Here is a 23,351-nt window from a genome sequence, read left to right on the forward strand (position 1 = left end):
ACAGAATAGGATGTTTCATTCCCTCTAAGCCCTGACTCTCCCTCCGCACTCTTTCTCCCAGGAAACAAACCACCATTATCAGTTTCTTAGAAATCTCGAGAGGCAGTCTACACATAAGGCTTGGATATTTTAGAGTGACCAAGTCTATCTATATACCATAGACACATCTCTTTGTTCATTTCATTTATTCATTCAACAAGTATTTGTCAACTGTCTTGTTTGTTCCAAGTACTGCGTTAGCTTCTGGAGCTACAGGAAGGGTCAGCACACAGCTACGACTGCCTCCAAGAGCTTTCAGTGTAGCAGGAAGATGGACGTTAAAAAAAAAAAACCTGCAGGTCTGTAAGGTGAGATACAGTAGTAAGCATTGTGAAGGAAAAGAACAGAGTTTACTTGTGTCACTTTTTTTTAAATGTGTTTTAAAATTTATTTTTGAGAGAGAGGGAGAGACAGAGAGACACAGCATGAGTGGGGAGGGGCAGAGAGAGAGGGAGACCCAGAATCCGAAGCAGGCTCCAGGCTCCCAGCTGTCAGCACAGAGCCCAATGCGGGGCTCGAATTCACGAACTGCAAGATCATGACCTGAGCCCAAGTCAGATGCTTAACTGATTGAGCCACCCAGGCACCCCTATGTGCATCACTTTCTAAATGGAGATTGAGAGTCCCCTTCCCCAACTTCCTAATACAGAGGTACTGATGGGAGAGTGGTAGCAAGGACATAACCTTCCAGGCTTTAGTCTTGCCAGAATTTTCATCTAACAAAATGGCCTTCCCGGGAGTGAGGGTAATCCATCAGCCAGCTTTGTCATTGGTTGGCAGAGTGCTATCGACACGGTAGATCAGAAGACTTTTGCAGACAGTGAGCTTCTTGTAGTTGGGAACTATGTCCTACCATCTCTTTGTGAGCCCATAACCCCAGCAAGGACAAGGCATCAGGTCACAGGTACTTCTCTTACATTCTTAATTTATGCCTTAGCAGCACTGCAAATGATTGGTATTCTTCCATTTTATAATTTTTTTAAATGTTTATTTATTTTGAGGGAGAGACACAGCACAAGCAGTGGAGGGGCTGAGAGAGAGGGAGATACAGAATCCGAAGCAAGCTTCAGGCTCTGAGCTGTCAGCACAGAGCCCGACACGGGGCTTGAACCCATGAAATGTGAGATCGTGTCCTGAGCCGAAGTCAGACACTCAACCGACTGAGTCACGCAGGTGCCCCAACTTATTCCTATTTTAAAGATGAGAAAAGGTGTAAAAAAAACCTTCCTTCTTTAAAAACGTTCCTATTTCTCTTCCCTCTGCAAAGATCCTTGACCATAGTCAGATAGCTTGTCGGTGGCAGAGCTTTGGAAACATTTGCTGGCACACGTGGCCGTGACCCTGACATAGTTGGTCCCATTCCTGCAGGGAACTGGACACCCTCCGTCCCTCCCACGGGTTCGCCTAGGCTCCGTTCCCTCACAGCTGTTTGGAACGGTTTTAAGACAACCAGATCATTCTATTCTAAATATTTTTCTGGGACTGAGGTCAAGTCAGCAGCATGATCCTCTCTTAAATGGGTCAGAGGAGGCGGACTCCCATGGCTCCTTAAAACATTGACCCTCTCTGTGCTTACTACCCCTCTTCCCCTCTCTTCCAGCTGGTGCCCTCATCTGGGTTCCTGGGGAACTTTGATGTGTCTGACACTGTGTTATGCACTCTGGAGGCAACTCCTTAAAAGACAAATTATCATATAGGGGAGACAAAAGGTAGTACAGTAAAACCTTGGTTTGCGAGCATAATTCGTTCCGGAAACGGGCTTGTAATCCAGAGCACTTGGATATCAAAGTGGATTTCGATATTTGCTCAGTTATGATCACGTGACTTTCAGCGTCATGTGCTACTCGTATTGCAAGACATCGCTTGTTTATCAAGTTAAAATTGATTAGAAGTGTTTGCTTGTCTTGCAGACACTTGCAGAGCAGGTTACTCACAATCCAGGGTTTTACTGTATTGACTACAAATGTGGTCTTTGGAATCAGACAGTCCTGGGTTCAAAGCCTGACATTTACTTAATAGTTGTGTGACCTTAGGTAAGTTACTTTCCTTATTAGCTTAATTTCCTCCTATGTAAACAGGGGCGGGGTGGGGTAGGGAATAGCACTTCTAGGATGGCTATGAGGAATACTTGGGACATTACACATAAGGTGCTGAATATGGTGCCAGCCACATAGTAAAGCACTCAGGAAAGAACAGTTGCTGCCATTAACATCATTACTATGACAACAACGACTATTACTACTGCTGTTACTACTAATAATGATAGTAGGAGACTAGTAGAGTGACAAGTGTGTAGTACCAGTAAGCACAAATGTAGTTTAGGAAAAGAATGATCAGTTTTGGTGGGTGATCCAGGAAATCTCTGGAGAAGGTAGGAGAAGTGGAATGAAATATGCCAGGTAGAGCAAATATATGACCCTGGCTGAACTGAACCGGCATGGGGCTCAAAAGAAGGAACCAAGGGACACCTGTCTGGGTGGCCCAGTTGGTTAAGCGTCCTGATTCCTGATTTCGGCTCAAGTCATGATCTCACAGTTTGTGGGATCGATCCCCTCATGGGGCTCTGCACGGATGGTGCAGAGCATGCTTGGGATTCTTTCTCTCCCTCTCTTTCCCTCTCCTGTTCATGCTCTCTCTCTCTCTCTCTCCCAAAATAAATGAACGTTAAAAAAAAAAAAAAAAAGGAACTGAGTCAGCATCTGGTATATTCAGACTCTACTTCCAGCTCACCTGTCTGTCTTTACAGCTGATATCTCCAGCCCGCTATTACTACTTGCAATTTAGAGGGGGGCTTGTCTGTCGCTTGTCCTGGCTGCGCTTTAGAAGGTATCTGTGCTTTGGTGGAGTCCATGTGGGTCCTAACTCTGCAACGTGGTTTGTGGGTTCAAAGCCTAATTTGTATCGGCTTATCCAGGGGTGTTGGGTGAATACTCCCTAACCTTACAATTGACTTCACAATAAGCCACAAGGTGGATGAATGGATTGATGATGGTGGAGGGGACCTGTATAGGGACATAACACTCGTGTCTGTCAGTCAGGTCACATCCTTCCTGATGGCCAGGTTCCTGAATGAATTCAAATTAATCACAGGCTTGTTTGGTAACCTAAAATCAGAAGCTAACACAGTTGAAGGGTTTTGAGAGAGACAAGGTACGTATGTCAACACTGTTGTATTGACCTGGACGTATATCTTCCCCCCCCGCCCCCGCTACAGTTGGGAAAACATCAGAGACACTTTTTCTCTTGGATGTTTCAGTTCTTCATTCCATGCAAATACTATGTGCATGCTATGACTGTGTTCCTTTCCTGACTTTTTTAATCTTCTGGATAAGATTTGGCAAACATCCACTTCTCAATAGCAATATAGTTATAGTGACTCTCTCACTGAGTGTTCTTTTTGGCGTTCTTCCTAAACTCTGTTGAAGTTTCTAAGCAGGGCTGCCACGAATGGCTTTGCACTGCACAACCCTAGGAGAGGGTGCCATTCACATAGACTATAATTGAATGGCGCCACTAGGGTTGTGCAGTGCACAACCTACACAACTGTACTCGGCGGCCCTGGCATAGTACTTTTCTCATCAAGGACAGCGTTTTGGGAAAGGTAGAGAGTAGCAGTTTGGAGCATTCTGAGGGACTTAGTAAGGGGGCTGAAGCCTTGAGCTGCTGCTGTGACTAGGAAAGGAGGAGAGAAGTGCAGTTGTGGCTTTGCGGGGGGGGGGTGTCCTCTGGCAGTATCTCCATCCTTTTAAGGCTCCCCACTTGGGAGAGTCTGACATTACTGCTTGCAGTTGAGCGGTGGTAGTCTTTCCTCCTATGGGAGGACTACTGACCTTCATTCTTTCACTAAATAATGTTTTGAGGGCCTACTACATGAGGGTTGAAGAACAGGGAAGGATTTGCACGGGAGGGAGCATTTAAATGGGGATTTATGAAAGAAGCAGGATACAAACATGTGAAAATGAGTTGTGAGGATACAGTTCCAGGGGAAGAGGGAAGAGCAAGAGGAAAGACAGATGGGAAACTGCATGGTGGGGTATACGGGTAATGGTGAATAGTTCATTTTGGTCCAGTAGAAAGGCACATGGAGTAGTGAGCGATGATGCTGGTTTCCTGGGGGGGTGGGGGCGGGGCCGGTGTCGAGTGATAATGGGGGAGAGGAGGAACTTGGATTCCAAGTTAAGGAGTTTGGACTTCATTTAACACGCATTATGGAGTCATCCTAAATTTGTTTTTTTAAAGATAGTTTGTTGAGACCTGAATCACATACTGTACAGTTGAGCCATTTAAAGTGTTCAGTCAATGGTTTTTAGTATATTCACAGGTATGTGCAGCTATCACCACAATTTTGGACATTTTCATCACGTCAGAAAGAAGTTCCATGCCGTTTAGCTGTCACCCCCCCCCACCCCCCCCATCTGCTCTAAGCAATGACTAATCTACTTCCTGTCTCTATAGATGTGCCTGTTCTGGACATTTCATAGGGAGTCATGTAGTCTTTGGTCTTTTTTTTTTTTTTTTTAATGTTTTCATTTATTTTTGAGAGACAGAAAAAGACAAGAGTGTGAGCAGGGGGGGGGGAGGGGCAGAGAGAGAGAGGGAGACACAGAATCTGAAGCAGGCTCCAGGCTCTGTGCTGTGAGCACAGAGCCCGACATGGGGCTCAAACTCATGAACCGTGAGATCATGACCTGAGCTGCAGTGAGACACTTAACCAACTGAGCTACCCAGGTGCCCCAGTGTATGGTCTTTTTTGACTGGCTTTTTTCACTTAGGGTGTTTTTAAGGTTAGTCTGTGTTGTAGCAGGGATCAGTATTTCACTCCTTTTAATGGCCAAATAATATTCCATTGTATGGAGATACCACGTTTTGTTTATCCGTTCATTCACTGATGAATGTTTGGGTTGTTTCCACCTTCTGGCCGTTATTTTTTTTTTTTTTTTTTTTTTTAAACGTTTTTTTATTTATTTTTGGGACAGAGAGAGACAAAGCATGAACCGGGGAGGGGCAGAGAGAAAGGGAGACACAGAATCGGAAACAGGCTCCAGGCTCCGAGCCATCAGCCCAGAGCCTGACGCGGGGCTCGAACTCATGGACCGCGAGATCGTGACCTGGCTGAAGTCGGACGCTTAACCGACTGCGCCACCCAGGCGCCCCCACCTTCTGGCCGTTATGAACGAGGCTGCTATGAAAATCCATGTAGAAGTTTTTATATGGACATTTCTCTTGGTTATATACATGGGAAAGGAATTGCTAGGTCATATGATAAGTGTGTTTAGCCTTTCGAGGAGCTGCCAGACTGTTTTCCAATGTTGGGGCGCCATTTTGCAACCCTACCAGCAGCGTATGTAGAGGCATACTAGAGGTATTGTGGGTTCAGTTCCAGACCACTGCAATGAAGAAGATATCACAACAAAATGAGTCAAATGAATTTGTTGCTTTCCCCATCTGTGCAAAAGTTATGTTTATGTTATGCCATAGTCAATTAAGTGTTCCATACCATTATGTCTAAAAATGCAATATACACACATTAATTTGGGGTCCCTGCATGAGTCTGTGGGTTAAGTGGCCGACTCTTGACTTCTCCTCAGGTCATGATCTCAAGGTTTGTGGGTTCAAGCCCCGCATTGGGCTGTGTACTCAAAGTGCGTAGCCTGCCTCAGATCCTCTCTCTCCTTCTCTCTCCCCCTTTCCCACTTGCACTGTCTCAAAATTAAATGAATGTCAAAAAAATAAAATAAAATACTTTAGGGGCGCCTGGGTGGCTCAGCCAGTTAAGCATCTGACTCTTGGTGAGATCAAGCCCCGTGTCAGGCTCTGTGCTGGATGTGGAGCCTGCTTAAGATTCTCTCTTCCTCCCTCTCCCTTTGCCCCTCCCCCACACATGCTGTCTCATTCAACAAAAGAATACTTCATTGCTAAAAAGGCTAACCATCTGAGCTGTAATCTTTCTGCTTGTGGAGGGTCTTGCCTTGAAATTGATGGCTACTGACTGATCAGTGTGGTGGTTGCTGAGGGCTGGGGTGACAGTGGCAATTTTCTTAAAATAAGACAACAATGAGGTTTACCACATTGATGGACTCTTCCTTTGACAAAGGATTTCTCTGTAGCATGTGATGCTGTTTGTTGGCATTTTACCCACAGTAGAACTTCTATAAAAATTGGAGTCAATCCTCTCAAACCCTACTGCCGCTTTATCAACTAAATTGATGTAATATTCTAAATCCTTTGTTGTCATTTCAACAATCTTCACAGCATCTTCACCAAGGAGTAGGTTCCATCTCAAGAAACCACTTTCTTTGCTCATCCGTGAGAAGCAGCTCTCACCTGTTCAAGTTGTATCATGAGATTGCACCAATCCAGTCCCATCTCCAGGCTCCACTTAGGATTCTATTTCTCTTGCTCTTCCCCCCACATCTGCAGTTACTTCCCCCACTGAAGTCTTGAACCCCTCAAAGTCATCCATGACGGTTGGAATCTACGTTTTCCAAACTCCTGCTAATGTTGGTACTTTGACCTCTTCCTGTGAATCATGAATGTTCTTAATGGCATCAGGGATGTTCAATCCTTTCCAGAAGGTTTTCAATTCAGTATGCCAAGATCCATCAGAGGAATCTTTATCTATGGCAGCTATATGGCCTTGTGAAATGTATTTCTTAAATAATAAGACTGGAAATTCAACATTACTCCTTGATTCACAGGCTGCAGAATGGATGTTAGCAGGCATGAAAACAACATTAATTACACACAGTTCCGTCAGAGCTCTTGGGTGACCAGATGTATTGTCAAGGAGCAGTAATATTTTGAGAGGAATCTATTATTTTTCTGAGCACTAGGTCTCAACAGTAGGCTTAAAATATTCAGCAAACCATGTTGTGAACAGATGTATTGTCATCCAGGCTTGTGTTGCTCCATTTATAGAGCACAGGCAGAGGAGATTTAGCATAATTCTTTTTTCCTTTCTTTTGAGAGAGAGAGAGAGGGAAACAGAGGATCTGAAGCAGGCTCCATGCTGACAGCAGAGAGCCCGATGCAGGGCTCAAACCCACGAACCGTGAGATCGTGACCTGAGCCAAAGTCGGACACTTAACTGACTGAGCCACGCAGACACCCCTAGCGTAATTCTTACATGTCCTAGGGGTTTTGGCTTGGTAAATGAGCATTGGCTTCAACTTAAAGGCATTAGTTTCAACCATCCATAACCAGCTGCATTAGCACTTAATACAAGAGTCAACCTGTTCTTTGAAGCTAGGCATTGACATTTCCTCTCTACCTATGAAAGTCCCAGGTGGCATCTTCTTTCAGTAAAAGTCTGTTTCATCTGCATTGAAAATCTGTTGTTTAGTGTAGCCACCTTCATTAACTGTCTTGTCTAGATCTTCTGGAGAACTTGCTGCAGCTTCTACGTTAGCACATGCTGCTTTACCTTGCACTTTAACGTTTTGTGGAGATGGTTTCTTTCTTTAAACCTCATGAACCAACCTCTGCTAGCTTCAAACTTTCATTCTGTGGCTTCCTCACCTCTCTCAGCTTTTATGGAATTGAAGAGAGTGAGGGCCTTGCTCCGGATTAGGCTTTGGCTTGAGGGAATGTGATGGCTGATTTGATCTTCTGTCCACACCGCTAAAGCTTTCTCTCCATATCCGCCAAAAGCTGTTTCGCTTTCTTATCATTCATGTGTTCACTGGAGTAGCACTTTTCATTTCCTTCAAGAATGTTTCCTTTGCATTCACAGCTCGGTTGTTTGGCTCAAGAGGCCCGGCTTTCAGCCTTTCGGCTTGGAACATACCTTCCTCACTAGTTTTAATCATTTCTAGCTTTGGATTTAACGTGAGAGACATGTGACTCTCCCTTTCACTTAAATACTTAGAGGCCATTGTAGGATTATTAACTGGCCTAATTTCACTATTGTTGGGTCCACAGCCAGTCAGTAGAGCAGACAGAACACCTATATTTATTAAGTTCACTATCTTATGCGGGTGCAGTTACAGAATTTTGTGGGTGTAGAAACAATTACAGTTTAACATCAAAGGTCACTGATCACCCAGGTGCCCCTGGTGGATGGCCCAGTTTCTTAAGCACCTGACTCTTGATTTTGTCTCAGGTCATGATCTCATGGTTTGTGAGTTTCAGCCCCACACTGGGCTCTATGCTGACCGTGTGAAGCTTGCCTGGGATTCTCTCCCTCCCCCCTCTCTGCCCCTCCGTCACTTGCCTGCTCACTTGCTCTCTCAAAAATAAATAAAGTTAAACCATTAAAAAAGAGAATAAGAACCTAATAATAATGTATGAATTAGAGTAAAGGAAGGAAGACACTGGAGACCTGGAGATCAGATAGGAAATTATTATAGTAGCTCAAGAAAATAATAGGGGCTAAACTAGGAAAAGATAGGATAAGTGTCAGATCCATTGAAAAAGTTGAAGTGTCAGCATGACAGGACTTGGGGACTGACTACATGTGGGGGCTGAGGAAGAGGGGTGCCATCGAAGATGGCTCCGAGGTTTGAAAATAGGCTGATTGGATAGCAGTACTTTTTTTTCTACTTTGTGTTTTAAAATTATTTTTAATTTACAAAATTTTAAAGCTATTACAGAAGATGCCTGTATAGCCTTTACTCAGCTTCCCTGATGTTAATATCTTGCATAATCATGGTAAAATTATTAAAACTGAGAAACTGTCATTGCTGCTATGAACTGAACTATAGATTTTATTCGGATTTTACCAGTGTTTTCACAAACGTCCTCTTACTGTTCCAGGATCCAATCCAGGATCCCACATTGTATTTAGTTGTCATGTCTTCTTAGTCTTTTCCATCCATGACAGTTCTTCATCCTGTCTTTCATTATCTTCACGGTTTGAGGAGCGCTGGTAAGTTACTTTGTAAAATGTCCTTATTTAGATTCAGCTGATTTTTTTTTCAGGCTTATATTTGGGCAGTTTGGGCAAAAACAGCGCAGAAGTGATGTTGTACCCTTCTTGTGCATTATATCAGGAGGTACATGATGATATGTCTTATTAACCAGGGTCACTTGGTTAAGATGACGTCTGCCAGATTTCTCCACTATGAAGTTCCCAGTTTTCCTTTGTAATTAACAAGTAGCTTGCATGCAAAAGTAATACTTGCATTACTAATCGGAGCAGCTATCAATGGTTCTTGCCTGTATCAGTGTTAGCTACAGTGTTTGCCTAATGTTGATTTCCTTTTTCCCTCATTCCTTCTGCCTTTGTCAGTCAGAATTCTGCAGTTCGAAGAGATGTCTTTTCTCTTCCATTCTTCAAGCAAGCAGTTATAGAGGAAAGAGGTTAGACATGTTGCGCCAGATTTAGGCATGTTACGTCTTGGGTATCTGTGTGACATGTAGATGGAAATAGACAGCATTTGGTATCTGCATAGAAACAAAAGTTGAGCTCAAGTATTGGAGGCAAGCACTATTACGCTTTTCCATTAAAATTTTTAAAAAGTTTTTTTTAACGTTTATTTATTATTGAGAGACAGAGAGACACAGAGTGTGAGCAGGGGAGGGGTAGAGAGCGGGGGAGACACAGAATCTGAAGCAGGCTCCAGGCTCTGACTGTCAGCACAGAGCCCGACATGGGGCTTGAACTCACAAACTGTGAGATCATGACCTGAGCCGAAGTCGGACACTTAACTGACTGAGCCATCCATGCTCCCCTCCATTAAAAATTTTTTAAAGGTTTATTTATTTTTGAGAGAGAGAAAGAGGGCTCATGTGGGGAAGGGGCAGAGAGAGAGGGAGACACAGAATCGGAAGCAGGCTCCAGGCTCTGAGCTCTCAGCACAGATCCCAACGTGGAGCTCAAACCCACGATCCACGAGATCATGATCTGAGCCAAAGACAGCTCTTAACCGACTGAGTCACCCAGGTGCCCCATGCTTTTCCATTTTAGAATGTAGAACCCGGGTTCGGGGTGGAAACCCAAGGCATAGTGGGAAATAAAACTGGCAAGGCAGTGGGCTGCAATGTTGCTGAGGGTCTTCATTGCCTTACAAACAACTTTGCACTTTGTTCAGTGGCTCATCAATGCCAATTTAAGATTTAGCAGGAGGGAAAGATTGAAGGGCACCTGGGTGGCTCCAGCGGTTAAGCATCTGATGTTGGCTCAGGTCATAATCTCACAGTGTGAGTTCAAGCCCCACATTGGGCTCTGCACTGATGGTGCGGAATCTGCTTGGGATTCTCTGTCTCACTCCCTTTCTCTCTGCCCCCGGCTGATGTGTGCATGCACGCACTTTCTTTCTCTTTCTCAAAAATAAATAAACTTGAAAAAAAAGGAGGGAAAGATTGATAATTAGATCCTAGTTCAAAATCTATGGCACTGTGTGTAGCAATTGAGAGCTATGTAATACTCCAAATTCAATAAAATCTAAGTACCTAATGGGTTCTACAAGCTATTGGGGAAAAAAAGAGAGGTGTTATCTGTAGTTATTGAAGACAGCTTTGTGGAGGAAATAGAACTTGCCATGGGCTTGGATGGAATTTGCAGTCAGAGAAGAGAAAGGGCATCCAAGAAGGATGCTGCTATCAATAGCTTGTACTTATTTTTATTTCCTTACAGTGTGCCAGGCACTGAACTAAGTGCTTCAAGCATTCAGTCCTCACCTCTACCCTATGAGATAGCCCTGTCGTAATTCCCACTTGACAGATGAGGAAACTGAGCCTCGAGTAGTTAAGTCTTCTCTGCTTGTAGGCAGCTGGAGAAAGGAAGCCATATAATACATCAGACTGTTATTTGCACTCATGGAGACTTGCAAGCGTTAGGAAAAAAAAAAGTTAGAGGAATTGGAAATTCAATCTGAGCTGTTGCTGATGTAGCTCACAGTAGGGATGGAGTTTCTATTGAGATCAGAATAATTATAGCTATTGTGTATGGACTGCTAGCTCTGGACTAGAGATCGTGCCAAGAGTGTGGCTTGCTTGATTGCATTTGATCCTCTCCAAAACCTTGTGAGACATGGATACTATTTTGATCCCTAATTTAGCAATGGGGATCCCTCCAGTTTCTTGCCCAAGCCCATCATGCTGGTGAGTGGCAGAGCCAGCGTATAGACCTAAGTTTGTTTTGACCCTAGAGCCCATAATCTGCACCAGTTAGCAGTGCTACCTGTCCTGTTTCCATCCTCTCAATAGGGATGAATTTGCCAATGGGACCAGAAAACTTGGGTGTTTATGAGCCCTGATAGTGCTTGGGTGTGGACAGTATGAAATATGCCTTTGTGACTCTCCTCATTCGATATCTTAGTGGTTGACCAACCCCATTCTTTTTTTAAGGTATAATTGAAACAGGTTACAATCTGGTCTTTGAAGTCTGGGAACCATTCTGGTTTTAAGATGACCTTATAACCTTATTAATCCACTTTATGTTGATTCGAAAGCCCAACTCTTTATAGGAACTTTATTTCCCCTTTGTCTAAATTCCTGAAGGAAGGCTCTCTTTTTGTAAGCTCCTTATAGTGACAAAAATCATCCTTTCTCAGAAAGAGGTAAGCAGAAGGAATTAATGGAAGGAAAGTGGGTGGGCATTTAGCCAAAGGCTTCCTGGAGAAAATGATGCTCAGTTTTGTATTTGAAGGGTAAATAGGGATTAGCCAGAAAAGAAAAGGTGAGAAGGCCTTTCTGGAGGAGTGAATCATGTTTGCGATGGAGATTGAAATTTTAAAAATAAAATGATGAAAATATTAGGAAAACAGTAGGTGACTCTTGTGTAATCCCAGCATTGTAAGACTTTTAAACGTCACATCAAAGACAGAAGCCATGAAGGAAATGACAACTACATCTGATTACATAAAGATAAAAAAGCTTCTGTACATCAAAATACTAACATTAAGCAAAGCTACAGCAGTGATGACCTGGGGGAAATATTTGCAACAAATATCAAATAATCTGTATAAAATGTCATTAAAACATAAATAGCTCTTAAAACTCAGTGAGAAAAAGAACATACCAGTTGTAAAACAGGCAGAGGCCACAGATGGTCATGTCCGCAAAGAAGAAATATAGCTGTCCAAAAAATATATTAGAAAATAGTTGAACGTTTCTGGTCATTTGAGACATGCCATTTAAAGCAGTAAGTTGTATGTGTGTGTTATTGGAGAGGAAAATAATGTTCTTTCTACCCTTCTAGGTTCTTGGCTAAGACCCCCCACCCCCACCGTAATAAAAGACTGATTAACAGAAGAAAAACAAATGGAAATTTCATAGCATGTGTATGTCCCTCCCGCATATATGGGAGAGACCCAAGAAAACTGAGTAACTCCCTGGAATGGCCCAAGCCATCACGTTAGATACCATCTCCAGCCTTAGAGACAGAAGAAAGATGTTGGGTGGTGGGGCTGGTGTAGGGCAGAAGGTCAATTATGGGAAGAGACCAGGAAGAGCACGGTGATCAAGGGTAAGGTCATTATGCAGGTTGAGGTCAGAGTCTTCTCCATTGATAAGACTTTCTAGAGTCTGAATCATCCTCCTTTTCCTGGTACAGAGGGGGAGCCATTCTTAGAAGTGGAGATTTCCCTTATAAATGTACGTGTCTCCTACAGAAGGGTAACGTCTACTCACTTTCCTGAGCTTCTCCCATGTCTGCTGTTTTTTTTTTTTGTTTTGTTTTTTTTGTTTTTTTTTTAAGTAACCAGCTAAAATCATCCTTATGCCAAAGAGACATATTTCAGGGTGGCCAATTCTGCTCCCCTTCCATGTTTTGCCTTTTAAACAGGTTGTAGCAGAAACACGTTCTCCTATGTTGCCGATGGGAGTATAAATTCAAATAAATGTTCTCGAAGGCAGTTTAGAATTATAGGTTAAAAGCCTTAAACTGTATATTCCCTTTGAAGACCTAGAACTTCTACTTGTATAAATGCAGACTAAGTAAATAGTAAAGGATCTGAAATTTTACACAAAACATGCACGTGCAGTAGGAAGAGAGTGGTTGAGTACATTGTTGCAGATCTACATAATTGAATCAAATGAAGCGCTTAGAAAATGAGGTTGTAGAAGCGTGTTTATCAACATGGAGCGTGTTCAGAGTACAGTTTGGCACAAAGTGTGAGGTTTCCAGGCTGGAAAGGTAGACAGGGTCCAGAGCGAAGAAAGCTTTGCCTGCCATGCTAAGCAGCTTGGGCTTTTTCTGTGAGTACTGGCAAGTCATTGAAAGATTTTATTTTATGTTACTTTATTTTTTAAATGCTTTTTTGGCAAAGTTTATTTTGAGAGAGAAAGAGACAGCGCAAGTGGGGGAGGGGCATGGAGAGAGACAATCCCAAGCAGGCTCCCTGCTGTCAGCACAGGGCCCAATGTGGGGCTCGAACTCCTGAAACTCCAAGATCACGACCTGAGCCGAAACCAAGAGTCTGACGTGTAACCGACTGAGCCACCCAGGCGCCCCTGAAGGATTTTAAATGGCAGGTTAGAATGGTGTTTTAGGTAGATCTTTCTTCCAGCAGTGTGCCTGGAATGTGGGAGACCAGTGAAGAGATTACCTCAGTGGTCCAGGGAGCGAGGATGAGGGTACAAGAGTATGATCATTAGTGAATAGAGCCTAGGACAGACTTTGGGCAGTTGAAGGAATGGACCGTTCCTATGGTGGATAAAGGTTATAGGCGCTCAGGAATCCCCAAATAGCTGTGTACCATCATAGGATCGTGGGAGATAGAACCAGAATAAGAGCTAGAGGGTTGGGCCTGAGAAGATTGTGTGCCAGGCCACTACTCCCCTGGTCCTCTCTCACTGTTTCTCTTTCATTTAGTTCCCCCCCTCCACCCTTCTTCACTGCTTTACATGGCTAGTCCCTCATTTAGGGTGGTCTTGGCAACTGGCCGGCCCCTCTTCCCAATTACATTGCCATTGTATTCACACTTCATCCTGTGAACAAAAATTAATCTTCCTTAGGTGTTAGGAAAGTGGGGGTTTATCAGACCTCATGCTGGGGTGAAGCAGTTGATGGACTGGACAATGATGCCAATGAACTTGTGGCTGATGTACCTGTGGGAACAGGAACAGGAAGGTAGGACAAGTGATGTCTGAGAGGTAGGTTGGTGGGGGGGAAGGTGGGAACCTGGAACCAGAGCAGCTCAGAGGTAGAGGGTGAACTGGGACATCCTAGATCGGATGATTTGCAAAGAGCAGAAATGACACATTTCCAGTGTTAAAGAACAAAAGTCAACAGAGTAAGTTTGAGGATCTAATTGACTTTATTAAGAGATCCATGAATCAGGCAGCATCCCATCTAGCAAGGGAGGGGTGTTGTACAGAATGGTTGATTTTTACAGGAAGTGGGGTGAGGCATGGAAGTTATTAGCAAAGGAGAAAAAAAAAGAAAGGATTGTTTCAGGCAAGGTCACCTTCTCATAGGGGGAAGGGCAGAAGGTCTTTATTAGGTGGATCAGGTCATGTTCGTTTGCGGAATAGAGTACCTAGTTGGCGAGGACCAGAAAACTTCCAGACGATTGGCTTAATATTCTACTGGGGGAGCTGCGACTGCCCTTAATTCTTGGTTTGCTATCCTGGGGGTGACACCACCTTGGGCCTGTGGCTTTCTTTTTATCACTGGGAGGGAGAGCCTTGGAGTAGTATGGGGAGCTTTCCTGGGAAATCTGAGAGGGTATGTTTTTTTTTAATTTTTATCTTAAAAAATTTTTTTTACATTTATTGTTTAATTTACATCCAAGTTAGTTAGCATATGGTGCAACAATGATTTCAGGAGTAGATTCCTTAGTGCCCCTTACCCATTTAGCCCATCCCCCCTCCCACAACCCCTCCAGCAACCCTCTGCTTGTTCTCCGTATTTAAGAGCCTCTTCTGTTTTGTCCCCCTCCCTGTTTTTATATTATTTTTGTTTCCCTTCCCTTATGTTCATCTGTTTTGTCTCTTAAAGTCCTCATATGAGTGACATCGTAAGATATTTGTCTTTCTCTGACCAGTTTCGCTTACCATAATATGAGAGGGTATGGCTTTGAATGGAACCCGTGTATTTTTTTCCAGGAAAAGACTTCAGTTTTGGAAGGATCCAAGGAATAGGGGTCCCTGGGTGGCTCAGTTGGTTAAGTGTCCGACTCTTGGTCTCAGCTCAGGTCACGGTCTCGCGGTTCATGAGTTGGAGCCCCGCGTCGGGCTCTGTGCTGGCAGTGTGGAGCCTGCTTGGGATTCTCTGTGTCTCCTCCTCTCTCTGCCCCTCCCTTACTTGCTCTTTGTCTCTCTCTCTCTCTCTCTCTCTCTCAACAATAAATAAATAAACTTAAAAAACAAAGGATGCAAGGAGTATCAGAACCCAGCAGACCTGGTTCTGAATGAGAGGGGTTGGAGCTAAGGTGAACACATCTTTAGGGAATGCTGAACTCTGAAACCCATCTGCGTGAACATAATTTGATGCCTGGTTAGGTTGTGTTTGGAAATGTCTCACCTTGTAGTGACTACATCTTGTGAGCTGTGTGGTGCTATGGGTGTGGGGCCGCTGGGGTGACTCCATGTGCCATTGGGTCACGGGGCAGGTCCAGAGTCTAAAGAACAGCCCACAGGGCGCCTGGGTGACTGAAGCCATTAAGCATCCAACTTTGGCTCAGGTCGTGGTCTCATGGTTCACGAGTTCGAGCCCCGTATTGGGCTCTATGCTGACAGCTCAGAGCCTCGAGCCTGCTTCAGATTCTGTCTCTGTCTCTCTGCCACTCCCCTGCTCGTGCGCTCTCTCTCTCTCTCTCTCAAATATAAATCAGCATTTAAAAAAATTAAAAAAAAGAAACCAGAGAAGAGCAGCCCTTATGAAGTTGGGACCGTGTCAGGTGTGAGGTGGAAAGTGAGTGGAACTAGAGGTTAGGGAATCTGGGTTCTTGTTGGAACCCTTTCCCTTAGGTTTCTTCAGCTGCAAAATGGGATTTAATAACAAGGCCCTGCCCATCTCCCAGACAACAGGAAAGTAGAAATGCTTTTAGCACATCTCTGTTACCTAGCCCTGCCCTTTTCTTCAGGTGCTGAACTGGGCAGATTTTAGCACAAGTACAAAAGTGCCAGGTTGGTGCTGGGGTACCCACACATGCATTCTCCTCTTCCTCCCGTCCTTGTTTGCTCTCCCAAGTGACTTTTCTTCCCACTCTGTTTGCAACCGAAGGGATAGTTTAGCTTTCCATCTGCTGGCCTAAAACACGCTATCAAAATTCGGAGGCGGCTGGCAGGCTAGCAAGGAAGAGAGCGGGGATATTCAGGCCAAGGCTGGGGGGCCATCGGGCCTCTGAATTAAAATGTTATTTTCACATGGCTCCTTTGGTTAATGTTGCTTATGGATGTGGCTCCAGCAGGCTAGGGCAGAGAGGTTCAATGTTGTAAATCTTTGAAGTTGCTGAGGGAGGCCACGGGTTTACTGGAACTAGAATATGATGAATTTGGAGTCCTTTTTCAGACCTGCTCATTTGATAGGTCTACATGTGTCTGATTGAAAGATTGCCTCAAGCAGATACCCTGTGTCCCAGTGTTGGGAATAGACAGGTTGGATGAGAAAGGCCAAAGTGCTGGGTGGAATGACTTGGCCACGTGAAAGTAACTGTTGGGAACCTCACTTAGGGTCAAAGCTAGATTGATGAGCTGCCTCAAATGAAATTAGACCTGTCATTGGGTTGCTGCGACTGGAGCCTTCGCTCCCTTTAGTAGGCTTCTGGGCTTTTGGCACAGGGCTGTCATGAATCCGAACCAGCCAAATGGAGCAGTTATAGGGAAATCTGCCCCAGTAATCTGCTCATCTGTTCTTGGCTATAGGAAAAGTAAGAGTTAATTGTGGGGCCCAGTGTTGTTTTTGCTTCTCTGTTAAGCACGTTAGCATGAAGTATCTTGGCTATTCCAGAAACTCAGGAAGGCTGCTGTCATGGCTCCTAGGGGACTCCAGAAGTATTGAGGGCCTTTTCAAGGTGGTTGGGGGCTCCTGTCTGTTCTGTGTATACTCTATACTGTGAGTGTGGTTTTTGATGGGCCTGATGTTGGGTGACTATGTGCAAACCTCCAACTTGGTCCCTTGCTTAAGGTGACTAGCTTTGCTGCAAGGGTCAGTGGTAGAGAATACCAGCTTTGACTCTTTCTTGGACTGCTACTGAGGGGTGGAAGGGGAGTAGGGATATATTAATGTTTGGATGATTGAAATAACAAATTGACAGTCCTTATCCCAAACCATTCAGGTCAGATGTATTTCAGAAGTCAGAAACTTCTGGATTTCAGAAAGGAAATACAGGGGTGTCTGGATGACTCAGTCCATACAGCATGCGACTCTTGATCTTGGGGTCATGAGTTCAAGATCCACGTTGGGCATAGAGCTTACTTGAAAAAAACCAGAAAAGCAACATGGTGAGTGTGGAGTATTTTACATCTACCCTCAGTGGAGTCTATGGTAGCACACCATAATCAGAAGATACTATTTTTATGGAAGCCATATGAATACTCAGCATAAATGGTATAAAGAAACTTTATAAATAGTCTCAGATCCATTCAAGTCCTACTTGCTACCAAATTAGCTTTGAAAAGAATCCAACTTTTGATTTTTAGAGCCTTTTGGATTTGGTGATTGCCGATGAGGGTTATGGACCTGTAATTGTCATTGGTTTTGCACTTTTAATCAAATTGATCCACAGGGGGAAAGGCTGGTTCTCGGTGGATATTTCCTTGGCTGGGTTCTCTGCTCAGGTATTTTGTGGGTGATGGATTCCTGGCCACATTCTTTGTAAGACCCTTCCTCTTTTCTGTTCTTCTTTTCTCTTTCTCCTGTTAGGGATTCAAGCAGGTATCTTTCTTTGTGACTTTGCTTATAGTACCATTTACTTCTAAATGTAGATTTTGAGAGAACCAAAGAGCCAAATGCTAATGTATATACATGTAAGCCAAACAAGTGCATAATGCAGATAAGCTTTCTAAATAAATGCTTACAACAAGATAGGAACACAGATCAATTACTTTGCAAACCATACCAATAAATCACTGTAGAGGAAGGAACTCCACCAACATGTGTTTCGTTCTTTCATTAATCCTTAGTCCTGCTGAATGTCATCTTATCTGGTTGCCATGAGTGGTTGGATCTCCCTGGGCATTTGTTAAACATGCAGATTCCTGGAGTCCCAGACGTTTGGAGTCAGCATTCCTAATGGGGCAGCTAGAAATCTGCATATTTAACAAGAGCTCTGCAGGGGTTTCTTTGTCCCTCTTGAGAATCATTGCTTTGATGAAGGTCAAACTGTCACATGTTTTTCTGTAACCCCAGCCTAGGTCAAACCAAGCAGCATGGGACTGATTTGTCTCTTAGAAGGACAAGGTTCTTTTTAAAAAAATTTTTTAATGTTTATTTATTATTGAGAGAGAGAGACAAAGCATGAGTAGGGGAGGGATGGCAGAGAGAGAGAGGAGACACGGAATCCAAAACAAGCTCTGGGGTCTGAGCTGTAAGCACAGAGCCCGATGCAGGACTCAAACTCATGAACCATGAGATCTTGACCTGAACCAAAGTTGGAAGCTTAACCAACTGAGCCACCCAGACGCCCTGGACGAGGTTCTTTTTCATTTGGTTTGCCCCGGGAGGGGAATAGAAGCATAGAACTACCTGGTCATGGTTAGAAATAAGCCAGTCAAATGTGGGGAAGGAAAAATAATTTTCCCTCTACCCTTCTAGATTCTTGGCTGCTACCACCCCCTCCCCCACCCCCGCCACATAATAAAAGACCAGTTAGCAGGAGAAAAACAAATGGAAATTTCATAGCATGTGTATGTCCCTCCCGCATATATGGGAGAGACCCAAGAAAACTGAGTAACTCCCTGGAATGGCCCAAGCCATCACCTTAGATACCATCTCCAGCCTTAGAGACAGAAGAAAGATGTTGGGTGGTGGGGCTGGTGTAGGGCAGAAGGTCAATTATGGGAAGAGACCAGGAAGAGCACGGTGATCAAGGGTAAGGTCATTATGCAGGTTGAGGTCAGAGTCTTCTCCATTGATAAGACTTTCTAGAGTCTGAATCATCCTCCTTTTCCTGGTACAGAGGGGGAGCCATTCTTAGAAGTGGAGATTTCCCTTATAAATGTACGTGTCTCCTACAGAAGGGTAAACTTCTCACTTTTCAGAGCTTTTCCTATGTCTACTGTTTCTTAAAAAATAACCAACTTAAAATCATCCTTATGCCAAAGAGACATATTTCAGGGTGGCAAAATTTGCTCCCCTTCAAAATCAAAGGGAGGTTTGGAGCCTGGGGGTGGCCATATTGGTGGAGTTGCCAGATAGGATACAGGAGGCACAGTTAGATTTGAGTTTTTCAGATAAACAATGAATAATGTGTTTATATAAGTATATCCTAAATATTGCATGGAACATACTTACACAAAAACATTATTCATTGTTTATCTGAAATTCAAATTTAACTTGGCCTCCTGTATTTTTTATTTGCTAAATCTGGCAGTGCTGGGTATTGATTACTCTACCTTCCCCCATGGGAGGCAAACCAGATGGCATTTGCGTATTTTGTCCCATTCATAGGATATATTTTTGTTTGCCCTGGGTTAAAAGCTTCTCAGACTGGCTGCTGGATCATATTGACACTGAAGGGTTGAAAAATTGAGTCCTGCTCTAGAGGTCAAGAGGAAGTGTTCTAGAGGCTATAAGGGTCTAAAAAAGGCTTTTCCTACCTTGTCCCTAAACATTCCCTCAGTCTCTATCTGTATCCCTTTTCTGCCAGTCTCACGCACACACACACACACACACACACACACACACACACACGCACGCACACACCCAGACGTATCCACATACCTAGATGCCTGTGCAAACAGAAGTACGTGTAGAAGACCACCTGCTTGCCTCTCTAAGTTTTTATATTGCATTTTTTGTGTTAGAGTTTGGTTGTTTATTGGTACTGTTATTACCGTTACTACTATTATTAATGAACTAACATTTTCTAACTGTGTACAGTATTCCTCATGATAACCATTCCTAATTCTTTTTTACTTGCAGATCTTTCTCTTGGCCTGCCCTCCGTGTCCTGGAGCTATCGTCGTGTTCAAGTAAGAGACAATTGTTTTTTGCTCTGTTGCCATTGCGATTCCGAACATTGTGTTTCATGACAAAGCATGTGAGCACATCTGTGGGAACATCTTGGGCTTGCACCACTTTGTCTGGGGGCTTCCCAAGGGACAAAAGTCTACGAGGCTTTTGTAGAGTGAAACACGGAGATCTGATATGGAGAGACTTGGCTTTTGTCAAGCCCTGACAAGTCCTTTTTAGTGAGTGTTTTGTGGTGATGGTTTATGGCCAAGGCCTGCTCCCTTGGAAGATTGCTGGCTTCCTACAATTTCTCTTGAGAGCATGCTGGGGGGCCAGACAGCTTCCCTCCTCTCAAGAATCATCGCACTGTGGTCCAGCTGCTCCACTGAGGATATGGTCCTTCACTTCGAAGCCCTTTGTTCGTATGTTTCTGTGGTTTTTTTTTCTTAAAAGTTTAAAGTGAGGAGAGAAAAATAGCACCTTATTACAAGTTCTGACTTTCTTAAAAATAGCAAGCATCAAATCCATTAAAGTGTATTGTAGGCAAATCATGTTTATCTGAAGGCAAATTGGCTTCAGTGAAATTGTCAAGAGTCCCGGAACCCTCCTTTTAACCATGAGTTGTGACCATCTCACTTCTCAAGTGGAGTTGCTAATGAGAAGCTAAATCGACCGAATTAATTTCATCTCTTTCCCCCTTCCCTGGCCCCCATTTTGGAGCTGTTCCTGAGCAGTGAAATGGCCATAGGCCAGAGGGAAGAGACAGGAAGTAAGGGGCCCAGTAGATCTTTGGGTAATTGAGAGTGGTGTGAATGGCTTTCTGATTTACTTAAGTCGTTAATGTGTTAGGTAGGGGGAAATATACCCCATTTGCTGCTTCAAACAGCTCCTTGGAATAGCCACTTAGTCTCTTGCCTTAGGTGAGTAGCTTTCTGCTGGATGAGGGCAAATGGATCCTGATTTCTTGTACCCGAAATGGAAGGCTATTTAGCCCTGTTTCCCTCCCTTGATTTCCCAAAATGAGCTCAATTTTTCAGTGTAATGTTTTGAAAGTAACATTTATTGGTTTTATTTCATTATTATTAAAGTAACAATTTTCATTATAGAAAATACAGAGACACATAAAGAAGAAAATAAGCATCACCCTTAATCTACCACCAAGAAATAATTTCAGTTACCGCTTTTTTTTTAAATAAGCAGAGATCATACTTAGAATTCTTACTATATCTTTTCTAAATTTAATTCAATTTCCTTATACATGTATGCATATGAAAATACATAAACATTATTGCTAGATATCTTTTTTTTTATAGTGGTTATTTTTTTTTTAATTTTCTTTATTTTGTTCGGCTCCTACCTCTACCTTTCCACACCTGCATATTACCAAACCAGTATGTAGCCTTCTGTTTTTTTTTTCTTTGCTCATAGGTATGTACACATACATGCATGCATGTGCACACTGACACACAGGGGTTTTGGAATGTTTTGCTGTTGGTGTTCATTGATTGTTTTACAAACATAGAATCTTATATATACTGTAATACATCTTGCTTTTTCACTCAGCGATATCTCATGGGAATCTATCAAAGTTTACTGGTATACCTTATTCTTTCACAAAACTGCCAAATATTTCATGGATACACAACTTATGTAGCCATTCTTCTTTTTTTTAAAGATTTTTATTTTTTAATAATCTCTACACCCTCCATGGGGCTTGAACCTACAATCCGGAAATCAAGAATTGCATGCTCTACCAACTGAGCCAGCCAGGCACCCGTAGCCATTCTTCTTTAAATTTTTTTTTTTAATGTTTATTTATTTTTGAGACAGAGAGAGACAGAGCATGAACAGGGGAGGGGCAGAGAGAGAGGGAGACACAGAATCTGAAACAGGCTCCAGGCTCTGAGCTGTCAGCACAGAGCTCGACGTGGGGCTCGAACTCACGGACCGTGAGATCATGACCTGAGCCAAAGTCGGACACTTAACCGACCAAGCCACCCAGGCGCCCTACCGTAGCCATTCTTCTATTAATGAATGTTTACATGTGTTCTTTCCAGAATGATGCCACTATAATCAATGCTGAAATCAACATCATTGTACATATGCCCTTATATACTGGTGCTTTTAATTTATACACACACACAAACACGAATGTTTACATATAAATATATATTTATGTTAATAGATTTTTCCATTTTGATATACAAAAACCAGCTGTTATAAGTCGCTTTTCCCTCTTATATGTAATACATGAGATGATTACTTTCTTCACATCCATTCCAGCATAAGGTGTTATGACTCTTATAATTTTGACAACTTAATGGATGTATTTCCTTGGCTACTAATGAATTTCAGTATTATCTCACATTTTTTTATCCAATTAAATTAGCTCTTTGAATTGTCTGTTCATACCATCTGCCCATTTCTTATGGGTTGTTTAGATTTTTCTTCATTTGTAAGACTTCTTTGTTTTTTTTTTTTTTTTTTTTTTTTAAATTTTTTTTTTCAACGTTTTTTATTTATTTTTGGGACAGAGAGAGACAGAGCATGAACAGGGGAGGGGCAGAGAGAGAGGGAGACACAGAATGGGAAACAGGCTCCAGGCTCCGAGCCATCAGCCCAGAGCCTGACGCGGGGCTCGAACTCACGGACCGTGAGATCGTGACCTGGCTGAAGTCGGACGCTCAACCGACTGCGCCACCCAGGCGCCCCTGTAAGACTTCTTTGTATATTTTAGATATTGGCCCTTTGCCTATCGGCATCATTATAGATATCTTTCCCTGATCTGTATGTACTGACTTGGCTGATAGTATGTTTTTCTGTGTGATTTTTTACATTTTTTCACATTCAAATATTATTATAGCTTCTGGGTTCCCAGTCTTGGTTAAGATGATTTTCTTAAAGATGGCTAGTTAGTTGTACTAGCATGATATATTACATAATTCCTATTTTTCTCTGTGAACTGAACTACCATTTTTGTTACCTACTAAACTTCTCATATATAAGGATTCATTCATTGGATCCTTTATTCTGTTTTATATATCTGTCTACTCAAACATGTTGATTTGATTACTTAAATGATTTTGTTGATTTGTTAGCATAAAAATATTTTTCTTGGCTATTCATTGGCATTTTTTTCTTACATGTAAATTTTAAGGTCACTTTTATTCAACCCTCCCCATCAGCCCTATTTAGATTCTAATTAGAATTGCATTAAATGTATATTTCAGTTTTGTGAGAACTGATGTTTGAAAATTATGTAGGTCTTTTCATCGAAGAAATGGTATTTCTTTCCATCTGTTCAGATCTC

At 42.9% G+C, this 23,351-nt stretch overlaps 1 protein-coding gene across 6 annotated transcripts in view; it reads left to right on the top strand.

The window, feature by feature from the left end:
* The window catches only part of TMEM164 (transmembrane protein 164), a 173,666-nt gene that overhangs the window by 51,861 nt on the left and 98,454 nt on the right, over positions 1-23,351 (top strand). For all 6 annotated transcript variants that reach the window (XM_058712383.1, XM_058712384.1, XM_058712378.1 and 3 more), the window contains one exon: positions 20,012-20,061. Coding sequence is in view for 3 of the 6 variants with exons in the window: in XM_058712378.1 (XP_058568361.1) it covers positions 20,012-20,061 (50 nt within the window). In the remaining 3 variants the exon portion in view is untranslated. The remainder of the gene's footprint in view (positions 1-20,011; positions 20,062-23,351) is intronic.

This window comes from Neofelis nebulosa, chromosome X (genome assembly GCF_028018385.1).
Source record: "Neofelis nebulosa isolate mNeoNeb1 chromosome X, mNeoNeb1.pri, whole genome shotgun sequence".
Classification (NCBI taxonomy): domain Eukaryota; kingdom Metazoa; phylum Chordata; class Mammalia; order Carnivora; family Felidae; genus Neofelis; species Neofelis nebulosa.